General features: G+C 52.4%; 1 protein-coding gene and 1 long non-coding RNA gene across 5 annotated transcripts; one reads left to right on the top strand and one right to left on the bottom strand.

Annotated features, from left to right (window-relative positions):
• Positions 1-15: 15 nt before the first annotated feature.
• LOC306811712 lies at positions 16-11608 on the top strand. Its single transcript, XR_013776716.1, has 2 exons — positions 16-375; positions 9887-11608. It is a non-coding gene; the product is annotated as an uncharacterized lncRNA (long non-coding RNA).
• Positions 3802-17778, bottom strand: FAM76A (family with sequence similarity 76 member A; the record flags this gene model as incomplete). 4 transcript variants are annotated; one of them, XM_079325660.1, is made up of 11 exons in its annotated part: positions 3802-5667; positions 6945-7046; positions 7500-7635; positions 12315-12446; positions 13255-13341; positions 13746-13903; positions 14771-14923; positions 15478-15532; positions 16009-16081; positions 16306-16370; positions 17577-17778. In XM_079325660.1, the coding sequence occupies 11 exons, from the start codon at positions 17768-17770 to the stop codon at positions 5581-5583; spliced, it is 1242 nt and encodes a 413-aa protein (XP_079181786.1). In that variant the 3' UTR covers positions 3802-5580. The 4 variants fall into 4 exon arrangements, with proteins under 4 accessions (XP_079181786.1, XP_079181787.1, XP_079181788.1 ...); XM_079325661.1 differs by lacking the exon at positions 12315-12446; XM_079325662.1 differs by lacking the exon at positions 16009-16081 and having other exon boundaries at positions 17577-17657.
• Positions 17779-17934: the final 156 nt, after the last annotated feature.

Genomic DNA, 17934 nt, shown 5'->3' with positions numbered 1-17934 from the left:
CCCGCCACGCTTACATAGCTCGAACGGGACACGCCCCCCCCGGGACGCCTCGGCCAATGGGAGCTCGCATGCTTGATCACCCAGCGATAATCTGACCAATGACAACAGGGGGCGTGACCGCATGGCCGAACACATGGACATCAGGTCTACCCCGAGCCGGCCGCACTTCCCGACCCTTGAACGCTGCGAGTGCTGGGAATGTGTCCTGCGGCTAAAGGGAGAAGAAAGCCGAGGGAAACTACGTCTGCTCCGCTCAGCTCTGGGCCACCAACATCAGAAGGCTATGGAACTGCTGGAGTGAGCCCAGAGGAGGCCAAGATGCTCCTAAGAGGGCTGGAGACCCTCTGCACTGAAGAAAGACGGGGAGAGCTGAAGGTGTTCAGCCTAGAGAGAGAGAAAGCTCTGGGGAAATCTCAGAGCCCATTCCAGTGCCTAAAGGGGCTCCAAGAGAGTTGGAGAAGGACTTGGGACAAGGGCCTTGAACGCCAGGACAAGGGGCTTCAAACTGCCAGGCAGGGATGGATGGGATATTGGGAAGGAATTCTTTCATGTGACGGTGAGGAGGCCCTGGCAGAGTTTACCCAGTTCGCCCCTGGATCCCAGGAAGTGTCCAAGGCCAGGCTGAACAGGGCTTGGAGCAAACTGGGATACTGGAAGATGTCCCAGCCCATGGAGGGGGACAGGATGAGATGGGCTTTAGGATCCCTTCCAACCAAAACAGTCTGGGATTCTCTGACTCTTTTACTGGGTTTGGTGTTCCACCAAAGAGACGGGAGAAAAAGTGAAAAAAAAGAAAAATAATGAAAAAAAAAAAAAAAAAAGGGGGAAAGAAAGTAAAAAACCCACCCACACAAGCGTGGGCTGTCCCCGACACAGCACTGGTACCAACCTGGGGCTGCCTGACACAGCAAAGTGCAGCAAACAGGAGTGGCTGCACAAACAGCTCAGGATTTGCCTGGCAACAGCCTCCTCTGGCTCGGGGCTGAGCTGCTGCCAGCAGAGGGAACGCCAGCGCTCCTTGGCACTGCAGCACGGCCCGCGGCTGGGACAGCAGCGCAGCGCAGCGCAGCCCCGGCCCGAGACACGGCCACGGCCCGAGCCACAGACACAGCCTGAGCCACAGACACAGCCTGAGCCACGGCCCGAGCCACAGCCACAGCCCAGCCCAAGCCACAGCCACGGCCCGAGCCACGGCCACGGCCCGAGCCATGGCCACAGCCACAGCCACAGCCCGAGCCACGGCCACAGCCTGAGCCACGGCCACAGCCCGAGCCATGGCCACAGCCACAGCCCGAGCCACGGCCACAGCCCGAGCCATGGCCACAGCCACAGCCCGAGCCACGGCCCTGGCCTGAGCCACAGCCCAGCCCGAGCCACAGCTCGAGCCACGGCCCCGGCCCCAGCGGGAGGGAGCACACAGCCAGCTCCAACTGTCCCTGCCCATTGCTGCTTGTCCTTGTCCCCCTCCTGGGACTATTTTTAGGGTGTTTTGCAAACACGGCTCTGTGCCGAGGCTGCAGGCTCCGGGTGCCTCTAGCCACCTCAAGGTTTCAGCTTCTGTATTTCCACCCGTGTCACTTCAGAGGGACAATTCAGGGGCTTCATTTCACCTGATCCAAGGGAGCATGGCCCCCCGCTGCCCTGGCTCAGGGGTGCTGTTTCAGCCTGTGCCAGCCCAGTCCAGCTCCTTCACCTCTCCCCTGGCACGGTCACAGCCCCCAGAGCTGCTGGGCACGGGCACAAGCAGAGGTGCTGCTGGTCCCAGGCTGGGTGGGCTTGGAGCAGTCTCAGCTAGTGGGAGGTGTGCCTGACCATGGGGAGGGGGAACAAGGATGAGCTTTAAGGTCTCTTCCAACCCAAACCATTCCACGATGACTCCACAGTTCCACCCGAGGCCATGAGCTCTGTGTTTGCCCTGGCTGAGTGCATCTCTTCCTTTGCATCAGTAAAGGCAACACAGAGCAAAGTGGGGGGAGCTGAGAGGGGTAGGCTGCCTCTGTTCTCCCCTTTCTGCTCTCCAAAAAGCTCTGGATATTAGAGGGACAGGGCTGTGGGCATGCATCAGGCAATGAACCAGCTGAAGAGATGGGCTAGAGACGCTGCCAAATATTTAATATAAAAATATCCCGTCAGAAGACACGAAGGACTGTGCCAGGAGGACATTTGTCCTACAGACAACTGCTGCAAGTGGAGCAGGGGCAGAGGGGCCCAGCACAGCCAGGTGGGCACAGAGTTCCAGGTTTTGGAGCAGCACAGGATCCCCATCTGCTGCTCACCTTCCTCAGCCCACCCAGCAAGCTGGGGCTCCCTGCAGCCCCAGCACCTCTCAGCTGCAAAACAGCTCCAGCACCCCACAGAATCATGGAAATGTTCAGTTCGGAAAAGTCCTCTCAGGTCATCAAGTTTAACTATTACCCTAGCACTGCCAAGGCCACCACTAACCCCTGTCCCCAAGTGCCACATCCACACGGCTTTTAAATCTCCCCAGGGATTTAAAAACAAGCAACAGTAGGTAATTATTTTGGGACTGACAGTGCCCTGGTCACCATCCTGCTGACTGGACAAGTCTGGTGCTCCAGGAAAGCTGAACAGCAAGGGAAGGCCAATTGCTCAAGGTGTGTCACCTTAGAGGGAGGTTGGCTGGGGACAACTCCTGCCTTTTTCAACAGCTGGTAGTTTTAGGCAGCAGAGACATACAAGGACACTCTGAGGGAACACCTAGGGCAGGTAAGACATGGAATATTGTCTCAGTGCTTCCTTCCCTGAAGTGCTCACTCGAAAATCAGGAGCTGGTCACCCCACCACAGACTCCAGTGGGAAAACCTGCAGCATTAGGGCTTTGTGGAAGAAGGAAGCCCAGAGCTTCTGTGGGGTGGAAAAGGGAATTAGAATCACGGAATCATTCAGGTTGGGAAAGATCTCTAAGAGCATCCATTCCAACTGCTCCCCCAGCACTGGAGGCCACCACCTAACCCTTGTCCCCAAATGTTACATCCATGACTTTCAAATTCCTCCAGGACTCCACAACTTCCCTGGGCACAGTGTCAGGGCTGGACAGCCCCTTCCATGTAAAAATTGTCCCTGATATCCACCCTAAACCTTCCCTGGCACACCTTGAGGCTGTTTCCTCTCATCTCCTCTGCAGCTGCACTGCTCAGAGGTGTGGAGGGAAGGTGACTCCCAAGGTGATCCTGGCCCACAGGAGTTGCCAGCACTCCATCAGGATTTCTGCTCTGCAGGCAGATGGATGTGGCTTCAGCAACATAAACATTAGAAACTGTGGTGTGTTCTGGTTTGTGCTGGTCAGTGATCCCCATTGCTCTGGGAGTAGCACCAAGAGGGAGCTGCTATCCTCATGTGCTCCAGGGCACTGGATATGAATAAAGAAAAGGGACAAAGCTAAAACCCCTTTAGACTCCGGACCTCTGGAGATTTCCTTGCAAAAAGACAAGGGGCAGCTGAATTTTCTCCATGGAAATCTCATGGGAAAAGGGGAAACCTCCACGCCAAAGGACTGGGTCTCTCTGTCTGTGCCAGTCACATCCCCCTGCTGAGATCAGGAATAAATCTCATCAGACGCAGCCCAGTGGGTCCTGGGGAGCTGGATGTAACCAAGTAACCAGGATCCTAGCAACAGGCTTGATGGCAGGATTTAAAGATAGAAAGAAAAGTAGGAGCAGAGCAGACAATGGGGAAAGACCGTCTCCTTCCCCTAACTCCCAGCCCCAGGCAGGGAGAGCTACTTTGGTTGGTTTGGTTTCTTCCCTTTTCAATGCAAACAAAGTATCAGCCACACATGAGGATTTTTTTAAACCACTTTTACAGGTATCATTTGTACAAATCAAAGCGTCCCTTGAAAATCTCATTATTACAAACATACAAAGAAACGATGTTGGTGCTACAAATCAGCTACGCGACGGCAGGAGCAATTGATCACGATTAAAAACCCACCTCAACAGTATTTACAGGGCCCTTCTCCCTCTTCTTATTTCTGCATGTTGAGGGAAGGAAAAAAAGCAAAGTCCACAGTTAAAAAAACTCCCACCAATGCACTTCATTTTCTAAAAGTATAAAATTGGGTGAGTTTTTCCAGCTGCCACACTCAGGCAAAGTGTAGCCATTTCTGGATTTGCTTGTTTTCACATCAAAAGTCTCTTAGAAAAACCAAAAACAAACACATGGCAGTGTTTGATGAAACGTGCTCCTTCCGTGCCAGAAGCCAACATCATCCCAAAAAAGTGCCTTTGAGTAAAATCAACTTTAGTAACAAATAAGGAACAAAAGGATGAAAAAAGTAATCACAAGCTCTAGTTAAAAGCTTCATCAAAGCCCTGATGGAGCAGCCGCCCTGCAGCAAAAGCACAAGTTCTCTTACCTACCTCCAGCCCCTGCTCGGGGCTCTCCAAGCCCTGAGATGTTTCTCCTCTCCCTGTCTGGAGTTGGGGATGCTGAGGAGCTCCTGCCAGCCCGGAGTTGTGTGCTGCTCCCCCTCCAAGTGCTTTCTGCCCACCACCAGCACCCAGCAGAGGTGCCTGGGGGAACCCAGCCCAGCTGACAGCTCTGGCTGTCAGGGTCAGTGGCAGCACATCCCTGGTACAGGAACTCTCGTAGCCCTTGGATCCTGCTGCTTTGGCATCAGCAGTGAGAAAAATCCCTGGAGTGCCCCAAAAAACACTCCCTGGCTTGGGTCGCTGCCTGAGTAAGTGCTTTCCTGGAGCCAATCTGGCCCCTGCATCTGGAAGGGGCAGGGAAAGGGGGAAGAGAGGGAATATCCGAGCCTGGAACTCTCTGTCTAAAGAAATGGAGTAAGAGACACTTGATCGCACCAAGCTGCAGAAATCATCAAAATCCCAGAGGTCACCATGGAACCAGGGCACTGGGAAGGGGAATTCTGGGTGGGTTGGGGGCTGTATCATTCCACTTTGGCTCCCAACCCAAAAGCTCTGATCAGAAAAACAAGGAAACATAAAACCGGGCAGTTTGGTTTGCCAAGGTGACAGAGAAAAGAAGAAAAAAACAAAACAAAACACAAAATTATCTTCCAAGATAAATACATGGCCCCTATTTTGGAACCATCTTCAAAAAGCTGGATCACTGTTGTCAGCAGTGGCACAACCTTCCAGGAACATCTGTTGGGCTGGTGAGTTCTCAGCTCTCTTTTGAAGAAGGAACAGTTCAAGGAAACAAAGATCCAGTTCCCAACACACGCAGCTCCCATTTTATCTGCAGAACAACTGGCCACAGCAATTCCCTCCCAGCAGCAGGCTGGGAACCAGCAAGGAGCCACTAGTGCAGCAGGTTCCTACTTGCTCATGGAAAGGGCTGGCAGTGGTAGCAACTGGCTAAGAGATTTCTTCCAGCAAACAGTACTGGAGGGGGGATTTAGGAAGGCTGGGACCTCCCCATGGATCACAGCGGCCACACTCAGGCATGCTGTCCAAAGGTAACACACCAGGAATCCCACAGAGTCCCCAGCAGGGGGACAGTGACAACCCAGAGCTTTGGGCTTCCAGAGATCCAGCAGGGCTCCCAGGCTCCTCAGCTAATGCTGGCCAAAGCTCCCAGGCTGGGGGCTTGGCTTTAAGGGGAGGTTATTGCTCCTGACTTCTCAGGCTTTTTGCCTTTTGACAAGGCAGCTGCTTGCTTCAGGAGTTCTCTGTTCTTGGCCTGGAAATGGTGAAAATGGGTGTTTAGTGGCATGGATCATCATTAGCTCCTGGGATCCCTGTGCAGAAGCTGCTGACATCCCACACACAGCTGCAAGGGGGGCAGATGTTGAGCTCACCTCTAATCCCCTAGAGAGGGCTCTCCCATCCCAGCCCCACCAGAAAGGACAAAGTGATAAAACCCACAGTTCTGTTCAAAAATTGATCATATGAACAGTTCAAGGCACCTACAATACACTGAGAGGATCTGAACTTTGATTTTGCAATCATTGAAAAAGGTTTCCAAAGACTGAAGCAATACCAGCAGAAAGAAAATGTCTGGTCACCAGAGTTCAGGGCAGTGCCAGGCTGAGAAGAGCACAGACACAGAGAGCACCAAGAGAGTGCTCCTGGATCTGATGCTCCTTCACCTTCAGAAGCAGCACATGCAGCCCCTGCACAGCACATTCCCACACAGCAGGGACGTGCCCTGTGAAGGGATCCTCACAGGCACCAGCACTCTGACTGCAGCCCCAAACCTGCCTTCCACTGGGACACCTCCCCAGAGCAGGTGAGCAGGGAGGAAGGGCTCAGGGGCAACAGAAGCCTTCTGTGTCATCCCCTCCCACCTCTCATTGCTGGGGCTTTAGATCTTTATGTACCCAGAGTAATTAAAGGGTGCAAAGTTCATTTCTGTGTCTGATTTCTTCCCCTTTGACCTGATCCCTTCAGCGGCCCAAGTTATTCATGCTGTTAGCCTGCTGTGCTTCCACAGCCATGGCAAGAATCCTGCCCTCCCTGCTTCCATCAGCTCAGGGACTTCTTTATTTGGACTAGAGATATGGGGCTAAAAGAACTGCCAATTGTTCCTTTGTTCTCTCTAGTTACTGCTCACACAATTCACAGGTGATTTAGAGGTTCAGGGAGCTGACAAAGGTTCTGCAGACTGGAGAAACAGGTTCAAACCTGATTTTGGCAATAAGAAAAATTAGTTTGATTGTTCCTGTCTAGTCCAAAGGGACACAACATAGCACTTTACAATACAGCAAGTGTGAGCCTGAGCAGAGAGCAGCAAGGTAGGTGTAAATGGTGGTTGGGATGCAATGCAGAGCTGAGGAGGGGCTTGCCTGGCAGCACAGAGGCTGTAGGACAGGGCTGAGAAGCATTAGCAGAGATCTGTGTGCAGGAGCTCACAGGCTGTTCTGACCAGGAGTGTCCTCAGTCCCTCCTGAACACAGCTCAGGAATGTCACTGCTGGTTACAACACAGCTCAGCAAATTCAACAAAAAATGCTGTCACCTGTAACTGCTCCATGACCTCCTTGTGTGTCTTCTCCATCTGGTTCATCTTTGCCCTCATCTGTGATTCCTGGTACTGCAGGTCAGCTTTCAGCTCTGTGATCTGGGCACAAACCAGGAAGGAGCAAGTGAGCTGGAAGAGGCAACAACTGCCCTCCCCACAGACCCCCCAGCCATGGAAAGTGCCTCTACAGAAGGTGTGTGACACTGCCTGAGCTCACAGACATGCTGGCAGTGCTGGGGGATTGCAGTGAGAGCAGAACTGTCTGACTCGGAGCCCAGAGCAACAGCAAGGGCTAGCAATGCATTTCTCCAAGCAGCAGCATGTTTATTCCCAGCCTTGCCCACACACAGAGGTCTCCAAGTGGTCAGGAAATGACCCTGTATGAAATGAGATCCTCTGGGTGGGTCCAGAGAGCCTCTTTGGCTTTGGAAGGGAGGCAGCCTGGAAACAGCCAGACACGTTAACTCCGAGATAAAAAAACCAGGCTGTGTCAGAATGTGAACTGTGAGAACACGTCAGCCTCCTGTGGGGGAAGCAAGCCAAGGACTGTACCTTCTTCTCCTTCTCCAAAATCATCTGATCCTTCTGGTGAAGCATCTTTTTTAAAGTAGCCACTTCCTCCTTCAGCTGGGCAATGATGACAAAGTGGTCGGTGCCAGGGGAGTCCAGGGCAAGGTCCGGAGAGAAACTGCAGCAAAGAACAGGGAGAGCTCTCAAACCCCTCCTCACTGAGGCAGGGAAACTCCCACAGATGCACTCAAAGGAGAGTGGGAATCGTTTCATGATCATTCATGATCCTTTTTCAAACCAAAGAGTAGAAGACAGCAATCAGAGAGATAATTAAACTTTATGCATCCCTTTGGAAATCTCTGCTCACAAGCAGTCCTTGGATGCACTGCAAAACTTCCCACTGAATGTAAACAAATATTCTGGCAAGGAGGGAACATGAAAGAGAAACAAATAACCTCCAAGTTCAACAAACAGAGCAAGGGGAAACAGCTACATTGTCCTGAACAAGGAAAAGGGGTAAAACACCTACTGGACCTTGTAATAGGATTCTGCCATGATAAAGCAATTTAGGGAGAAGCTTCATTATTTCAGAGTAGGAAAAACCCTCCAAGAAGACAGTAATAGCTGAGCACATCACCTGTACACCAGCAGGCACTCCAAAGCTAAGGAAGCACCAGCAGAGTTATCTGTGCCTGAGTCAGTGCTGCACTGGTAAATCACAAAGCTGCCCAGGCAGGCACAGCAGCCCTGTGCCACTGCAATCTGCCAGAGCACAGCATGCAACAAGCTGCAGCCACCTGCACCCCACCCCACCTTTCCCTGCCTTCTGTCCCATCCCTGAAGCTGATTTTTATCTCCTCCTGCTAAGTGGGCAGCACACTCCCAGCCACACACACCTGAAACTGCTGTACAAAAACTGAACAGTAATAAGACAACAAAGCTTCCTTCACCTAGAAGGTGACTTCAAGACTGCCTGTTATCAGATAAATAAACTGTCAGAGTCACCCAAAGCCTGACTTCTTTTATTTTAAAAGCCTCCAGGGTAGGCTCAGCTCTAAAGCCAGGAGTTGCAGCAGACTGGGGAAGGCATGGTCTCCACCCAAAATTCTGCCTCTCTCCAGGATGTTTCCCAGTCCCCAGCCTGTACCCTAAGGCAGAGAGTACTTGCTGTTCACTTCACACGGGGTCTCCTCTAGCACCTGGAAATGATCCATTTTCTAATTAAAAGCACTACAGCCTGCTTTGACAGGACTCATTAGTAAGGATGTGGCAGGGGAAAAGGCTTGCTCCCCCACTGTGCTGGGGATCTACAGAGGGAAACTAAGCAGAGGCAGCTTCCCAGATCTGAGAGTCAGAGGATGGCCCTGAGGCCCTGGGAGAGGAAACCTGCCAGAGGAAAACTCAGAACGGAGAGCCTGCAGGAGACAAAGAGTGCCAGGAGATGTCCACATTTCCCTGAGCAGCTCCAGCAGGAGAAATTCCCTGCCTGGCAGCATTGGGAAGGCAGGGAGGTGAGAGCCAGCCCTGCCACCCCGTGGGGAGAAGGAAGGGACAGGACACAGCCTGGCACAGAGCACCTGTCCCTGGGGCTCAGAGCGTTCTGCATCCACCAGTGGGCAACTTGAGATCTCCTCCTGGAGGGGTATAAAACACCAGGCAGGTATTTTCCTGTCCATTTGCTGCAAAATGGCCCCTCAAATGTGTTAAGGTGCTAAATTCAGAAGCAGGTATTTCTTCCCTCTTCTTTTGTATTTTTGCAAAGACTGACAAGAAAGTAATGAAAGGTTCCTCTGTCTTTAACCCCATGTTACAGAAGCAGCCTGAGACTCCAAAATTTGAAGGAAAACTGCCAAACACAAGTCAGTCCTCTCCTTTAACAAACAAGATCAAGAATTAAAACAACCAACCAACCAACCAACAAAAAAGCCATTTCTTCTACAAATAAACTGAATAAACTCAAGATCCAGCCCCTTGAGATGGGTCAAGGGGACATGAGCTCACCATGTTTGAACAGCCTAAAATGCACACCACTAATTAAAGGGAAATTATGAGCTCCTGCTCTTTTCAGCAGAGACAGAGGACAAAAATGGAGCTGCTTCCAAGGCACCTGCCTCTCTCTACTGACTGGAACAGAAACCAAATTGACTGCCTTACACTTCACACCTGCTAAATGGCAGAAATTAGGCAAAGCAAATGCCAAGCCTTAATATTTTGCTATTCAAGTCAGGCTGGCGTGAAGAAGCACAGACCAGGCACTAAACCAGCATCCACATTTCACTTCAGACAAAAACCACCTGCAGAGCTGCCTCCAGCTCTGGGCCCCCAACATCAGGAGGATGTGGAGCTGCTGGAACGAGCTCAGATGGGCCACAGAGATGTTCCAAGAGCTGGAGCCCCTCTGCTCTGAACCCAGGCTGGGAGAGCTGAAGGTGTTCGGCCTGGAGAAGAGAAAGCTCTGGGGAAACCTTAGAGCCCATCCCAGTGCCTAAAGGGGCTCCTGGAGAGCTGGAGAGGGACTTGGGACAAGGGCCTGGAGTGCCAGGACAAGGGGGAAGGGCTTCAAACTGCCAGAGGGCAGGGATGGATGGGATATTGGGAAGGAATTCTTCCCTGGGAGGATGGTGATCCCTGGGACAGGGTGCCCAGAGCAGCTGTGGTTGCCCCATCCCTGGAAGTGTCCAAAGACAGGTTGCACAGGGTTTGGAACAATCTGGGATAGTGGAAGATGTCCCTGTCCATGGCAGAGGGGAAGAATGAGATGAGCTTTAAGGTCCCTTCAGTCCAAACCACTCTGGGACTGTATGAGAAACATCCTCTGCTCAGAGCAGTACAGCCCAAGTCACAGAGCTTTAAACTGTGCCAGGACTTTCCTATGCAAATAAGAATCTTTTTACAAATGAACTTCACTGCTGAGCATCCTGAGGCACGCTGCCCTCCCCCAGCCAGCAGTGCTGTCACTGCCAGGTGTTACAAGCACAATTTAGCACCTTGCCTGCAGTGACAGCAGAAGGGACTGCAGTGTGCTCTTCTGCAGAGTCTGCAGCATCAAAACACTTTGCCAGCACTGGCACAAGAGGATGAGGACACCAGGACTGCCCCAGCCAGGACCAGCACAGCTCCAGGGGCTGGAGGGGAAGCTGGCTGCTGGGCAGCACCAGGCCAAGGGGCACTGGCAGCACAGAAGGACTAATGAGGCCAGTTCTGCTGCAAGAGGTGCTGCGAGGCACTGGCAGAGAAAACCACTCCCAGTGCAGCAGCAAGAGAGCTGTTTGCTCCTCCCAGAACTCAAACAGAACAGACCATCCAACATCACCCTTTGAGTGACTGCTGGAGATCACCCTGTGCACGTATCACAGCCCTTGTGAGCAACAGCCACTCTGAAATGTGTGAACAGAAACAGAGGGAATTCAGTACGACACAGTGAAGGAATTTCTACCATATCCTAGAAGCAGTAATTCCAGGTAAGCTGGACCCTGGCTGAAGGTGCTGCCAAAGTAGCTGAGCTCAAACATGCCCCAGTTTTGCCCGGCTGAGGACTACACCAGAGGTTTGGCTGCAGCCAGGAGCCAGGGTACAGGAAGCTGGGGCTGATCTTGGCAGGGAGGAGGTGCTGGCTGTGCCACTCCAGCCTCTGCTGCTGCAAACACCCTTGTGCTGCAGCAGACCTTAACAGCGTGCTCAGGCTGTGCCCCAGGCACCAAGGTGACTCTGGGAGGGACACTCTGATAGCTGTATAAAAGGGAAGGATTTGGGGGGCTGCATGACACAACCCTCAGCAACTCCAAACCCACACTTAAGGAACCCCCATTATTATTCCACTCAAGACATGCAGCCATTTGTCTATTTAAGGCAGCTGCAGCTTGCCTTTTCTGCTGCACGTTGGTGAATCTCTTTAGATGCTAAATTTACACTTGGTTTGTTACTGGAACTCATCAAAAAAAGCCTGTGGCAAGACCTACAGCCTCGGCAGGAGCCTGACTGACAATATCTGACATGAGAGCAAAAGGCTGGCCCTTGATTCCTTCAGTACATGCTCTTGTTTTCCAAACAAATAGCTGACTAACCCAGAGCACAGGACATTTTGCTTTTTGGGTATTTTCAAGCCAGGAGGGCTGTTAGAATGACTTGTGAGATTTCAGCCCAGGATTTAATGAGGAGATAAAAACAGCTGGTGCTGTCCCACAGCCCAGAGCAGCCACCTCTCCAGAGGGAAAGCTGCACCAGGACAGGCTGCACCAGTTCTACCAGGGCCCTGCTTCCATTCTCTCCTCTGGTTCCACCAGCCCTGAAGGCAACTGAATTCTTACCCTCTGCATTCAGCCACGGCTCCTAAGTCACAATTAATCCTTAAATTGTTCCAGCTTTTAACTGAAAATGCTGTTCAGATGATAAAATATCTTTCAGACCACTCCATGGGAGCCACTGCCCTGTAAAATTATGAAAGTTCTATTTCACAGAATCAGAGAATCCCAGAATGGTTTGGGTTGGAAGGGACTTTACAGCTCATCTTGTTCTGCCCCCTGCCATGGGCAGGGTCACCTTCCACCAGGTGAGGCAGCCCCAAGCCCCATCCAACCTGGCCATGAACACTTCCAGGGATGGGGCATTTCCCACGGGAGCATTTTACAGTAACAAGGTGTCAACAGGATCTGTAGGACAGATCTGTGATCTCAGAGACATTGAAGGCAGGCAGTGATTGATTAAATACTAGTGGCTTTAACAAACCCTTTGGCACTAACTATGCTCTGGTCGTGCTCCCAAATCCCTGCTGTTTAGAAAGAGATCCGTGAGAGGGAGAGTTCCCGTGTATGAGGCAGATCCCAGGGAGGGAGGGGAGAAGACAATAGGTGATCTCACTTCAGGATGTCAATGCCTTGAGCAACAGGACAATGGTGGGCCCCGAGAGTCTGTTGGGAAGCAGCCCACTGCGCCAACGTGGACGGGGCCCTCTGGATAAGGGGGCAAAGCATCTCGGGAGAGGAAGGAACGCTGAGAATCAGAGAGGAAAGGCACCAATGAAAATATGCATGTGCAAGATCATAACAATACAAATCACCTCAACCTCCTGTTTCTGCTACTGACTCCCATTCCACTGCACAGGCAGCTGGCATCAATGTGATCCAGCATCAAGTGTGACAGCAGAATGGGGTCGGATGCTTCCCCAGAATCAGGGAACCATGGAATGGCTTGGGCTGGAATGAATCTTAAACAGCACCTCGTTCCATCCCCCTGCCAAGGGAAGGGACACCTTCCACTAGACAAAGTTGCTCCAGGACCCATCCAACCCGGCCTGGAACATCTCCAGGATGGGGAGTCCACCACCTTTCAAGCAAAGCTGTTTGACTGCTTGTCTCTCCCCCAAAGGCTGGAGGGGACATGGGAAGTGGGTCTGAATCTTCTCCTGTCCTCTGAGGCTCCCCCTGCAAATCAGTCTGACAGATCTTAAAGCACAAAGCCTGCAGACCTCACCAGCCCCTCTCTCCCTGTGACTGCAAGAGAGACAATGGAGTTGTCTGGCTGCAGTTTTCCTGACCGTTGGGGAGTTCAGGCAACCATCACTTCCATCCTGCTCCATCCAAGCAGCTACAGGTGCTCAGTATTCTCTTCCTCTTCAAATCTGTATCTAGATTCCAGGCAGCACTGGCTCTGCCAGGCTTTAGGGCAGTCCCTCAAGGTCTCAAAGCCCAAGACCCCTGCTCTAGCATTAGAGCTTCCTGATATTCACACACAACTCTGTCTTATAGAAACCCAGCAAACAAAACCACCTGCCCACAATTTCCTCATGTAACAGGCTCACCTGTCACCATTGGCAGATATGGCATCAAACTTGGCTTTCTTCTTTGGGATTTCGTTCTGAATGGAAGACGTGGATAAGGTTTTCTGGCTAGAAGAAGGAGGAAATTGTATGTCAGAACCTGAATGACTTTCAGACTAAGACAGAGAGGCAGATAAATATTCCCACCCACTTTGATCCTATTAAAACAGTATATCCCAGTGCTAAAATGATAAAAAACTCATTCCTTGAAGAGTAGCAGAGTAGAAACTAAAAATAAACAGAAAACAATGAGTCAGAGCAGCACGTAGGTGAAGAATTCCTGCTTAAAACCTGCATTTTAATCATTACATTTTACAATTGCAACGTAACTTTCATGGTGTAAAAGTTCAGTAAGTTGGATCACTAAAAGCACAAGGCTGCACCAGCACAGTGAGGTTTGCAAAAAAAGCAAAGTGTGACTCAGCCAGACCATCCTGAACTCAGACCCTGCCCAAAGCCCTCCCCAAGGTCACCTGTTGTAGTGGCTACCACTGCTGAGCCTGCTGAACTGCTCCTTCTCCTGCAGGCTGCCTCGGGAAGAACTGCTCAGGTGTTTGCACTGCTCTTTGGTCTTCTGCAGGACTCGTTTATAGGACAGTGTGCACAACCAGCACAGCAGCTTCCCATCCACCTGGAACAGGAGACAGAAAGGAGTTCTGGTCTTTCTTCCTGCCCACAAAGCAAGTACAGAAAAGACAAGAAGCACCTTCAAGGTTGATGTGACATATGAAGAAGCAGGGACTCAAAAAGAATCCTCTGAATGGTCAGGCAGCCACTGGAGACCAAAAGTACCAGGGTGTCTGCTCCAGGAGCTCAGCAGGGCACCGATTATCCGTGCATGTTCCAAACAATAGGTGTTAACAGTTTGCCTCCTACAGAGTGCTCAGGGGCTGGAAGCAAAGGGTGGGCAGAAGCCATGGAAGGGGTTTCCTGGTGGAGGTATGACACCTGCAGCTCCTCAGGCTATGGACAAATACCATTCCCCACCCCTCTCCCAGACAGCACCTCACACTTCATTCAGAGGCCTCTGCTCCTCTGCCAGCTCTTGGGCCAAATCCAAGAGATCTTTCTTAGAAGAACTGGCAGAGGAACATAGGGGTTTAAAGATTAAACAGCTCTAAACCAGAGCAAAGCTTAGCTCTAGAAAAGCACTTCACAACCGAGAGATGTGGATCACGGAATGATGTGGGTGGGACCTCATCCAGCCCCACCCCCTTCCATGGGCTCCCACTGTCCCAGGCTGCTCCAAACCCTGTCCAGCCTGGCCTTGGGCACTGCCAGGGATCCAGGGGCGGCCACAGCTGCTCTGGGCACCCTGTGCCAGGGCCCCACAACCCTCACAGGGAGGAATTTCTTTCCAATATTCCATCCAACCCTGCCATCTGGCAGGGGGAAGGCTTTCCTCCTTGTGCTGTCAGAAATGCTGCAGAGGATGTGAAGAAGATGGAGAGAGGATCACTGTGATCAGCCCTTTCAGCCTTCTCTGGCACAGACTGACCTTCTTCCTGTCATCCTTGCGGTCAAACGCACACTGCTGCTTGCACTGCTCACACGAGTGAGGAGGGCCATACTTCTTCTCTGAGTTGGTGCAACGCTGGCATTTGTTTCCAATAAATGCTGCTATGATGTTGCAGTACTGGCAGGGTTTTGGCTTTAAAAAATAAGAACAACTGTTACAGCCTTCTAACTACAATAGTACACTGTTCATTCCCAATCTCCCCGTAATTTCAAACTTCCATTTACTTCCTTATTCTATCCAGAGTATAATGATCCAGGACACAAAACTCCATTTGGATCGCTGGTCTCCAGCTAAGTGTATTTAGCCATGGCACTCAGACCACTTATCAAGGGCTGTGAAATCTTTAGAAAAATGTCCGATGCCAAAATAGATCCAATCAAAATGTCTATTTCAGATTTCAGACAAGCAGGAAATAAAGGTTTATCACTGCTTCCTGCAGCAATCTCAGTCTGTATAAGCACAGTCTTGTTTCTACTGGGTATCAAACAGATCATTTCCTGCCCTCAAACAATACAAAGCTCTTTTTTGTGCTAAAAGAAGAGAAAAAGTCAAAGCTTCACACTTGAGTGACCCATATGATTGATCAGTCGTGCTCTTACAGCTGAGCCAGTCCGTAAAGTGCTCTGGGATTTCAGCAGGATAAAGACAAGAGAGATGAAAGGAGAGGCTGAGGCCCCCTCACTTACTGTGCCATAGAGCTTCACATTCTGAGCACACTTCTTGCATATCGTGTTGGTTTTGCTGTGAAGAAGGACAGATCATTCTGTTAACACATTCCAACAGAAAATTAAACCTCTGGATCCCAGCCTCCCTCAGCTGTGTCTCTGGTGATGAGGCTGGATTCAGCTTCAGTAGATACCAAAGTGCTTTTCCTGTCCCCATCTGGCTAAGGATAAATGGCCAAAAAGTGGCATTATTAGGATGTATCTTTTAATTACAGCATCCCCAGATGACACCAGGTTTTTGTCCATACAAACACAGGATTTGATCACTGACTAACTGGCAGCATGAGTGATTCAGCATCAGGGCAGGCTCCACTCAGGAGGTCACAGGAGAGGCCAGAGGTATATTTGTCCAACAAACACAGGAAGCAACACCTCACACAACGGCCACACACAGCTCTGGGTTCACCAATCCTCCCTCTGACAGCGACACAACTTGTCAAAATGCAAACAGACAAGAGCCCAGCTAAAGGACACACAGCAGGAAATGAATACCAGACAAGATAAGAGGAAAACTCATGGGAAGATGCACCCAGATCCTTCCCTAGAAGATGCACCTGAGCTCTGACTGAAAAAAACCCAAGCAAAAGGTGCAATCCAAGTGCACCACAGACACTCCAGCTCGCCCAGCAGACCTTTGGAGACGGACAAAGGTCCCCCAGGTCTTCCACTGCACCAATCTACAGGTAAGGCTGGTGTGGAAGCACACAACGAAGGTGTGGAAGCATTCCAGTTCCCAGGGTGTGATCGTTCTACAGGAAACAGGATCTCCCCAGTTCAGCAAGCATTTACCTCTCCTGCTGGAATTCAGTCCTGCAGTAAGTGCATTTAACAATGGGATGAGCAATCCGGCACTCCTGCAACAACAGAAGCGTCCCATGAGGTGCAGTGCTGCTCCCCAAAGCCCAGACGTGCTGCCCTCCACTGCCAGCACAGCCCCACAGCTGCAAACACCTCCCGCCTGCACAGCCACGCTGGGAGAGGAGGAGGGGCAATGGCAAGGGCATGTGTCACAGGTGAGCCAGGCATCACCTGAGAGCAGAGCAGGGCTCACCTGCCCCACGCCCACAGAGCAGGGCAGGGGTGCCCTGGCCCCAGGGCAGCACTCAGCTCTGCCCCAGCTATCACGGGGTGCCCTGGCCCCAGGGCAGCACTCAGCTCTGCCCCAGCTATCACAGGGTGCCCTGGCCCCAGGCAGCACTCAGCTCTGCCCCAGCTATCACAGGGTGCCCTGGCTCCCAGGGCAGCACTCAGCTCTGCCCCAGCTATCACAGGGTGCCCTGGCCCCAGGCAGCACTCAGCTCTGCCCCAGCTATCTGCCAGTTTCCTGCGCTCTCTCTCGTCCCAGATTGCCCTGCACTCACCTGCTTTGTCCCAGCCTCAGTGACCCCAGGCTACTCCTGGTCCTGCCCCTATTTGATCTTGTTCTTCCCCGTCCCTGCAGATCGTCTCCAAACCCACCTCACTCCTTTCAAGACACCCATGTCCCCAGACCCTCACAGGCCTTTGCCCAGGAACAGCTCCCCCCTCCCCTCTGTTCCCCACTCCAGCCCCAGGAAATCGCTCCAACAGCCTCCAAGCAGCCCCAGCACCTGCAATCTGCCTCCAGTGACCCAGGCCACCCTGACAAGCAGCTCTCCTGAGCAGCCCTTCAGCACATTCCCCAGCCCCTCAAAACTCCCCACAGCTCCCAGGCCCTCAACCACACCCTCCCTCCGCCCACCCACACACCCCACAAAGACACCTCAAGGCCCCGCTCTTCATAAATACTCCCAGGATCGCTCCACAATTATCCCCAGTCCCTCTAAGAGCCCCCAGTCCCCTTAAAAACACTCCCTTGCTTGCTCTCCCTCACTAACAATGCTCCAGGAGGCCCTTTACCCCTCAGACCTCCCCCAAATCCCCTCACAGACCACCCCCCTCAAATCTCCTCACAGATCTCCCCCCTTTTTCCTCAGCCCCCTTCAGATTCCTCTCCCTTCGGCTCCTCCCAAATCAGCCCCGACAAGCTCCCTCCCAGGCCTTCCCCCACAGCCCCTTCACAGCCCGCCCGTCTCCTGGACCTTGCAGAGCTGCTGGCCCTGGCTGAGCGCCTCGAAGGGGAAGCGCTGGTGGCACTTGGTGCAGGCGTACAGCGCCGCCATCCCGCCGCCCCGCTGACAGGCGCGGCCCGCCGCCCGCCCGGCCGCGCGGCCCCGCCCCCGCCCGCCGGCCATTGGCCGCGCGCCGCGTCACTCACGCCCTGGCCGCGTCTCATTGGTCGTTGTGCCGTCATTCAGGGGGCAGGGCGCCGCGCCGCGGAAGCGTCGGCGTCACGGGGTGCACGGTGACGTCAGCCGATCGTCCCCGCGTGACGCGACGCGCGGGGAAGATCTCTCGAGATCTTATGGGGAGAAAGAGGGCGGGGCCTGGGAAAAGGGG

This window comes from Erithacus rubecula (assembly GCF_903797595.1).
Source record: "Erithacus rubecula genome assembly, chromosome: 23".
Lineage (NCBI taxonomy): Eukaryota > Metazoa > Chordata > Aves > Passeriformes > Muscicapidae > Erithacus > Erithacus rubecula.
This window is presented reverse-complemented; position numbering and strand designations above follow the sequence as displayed.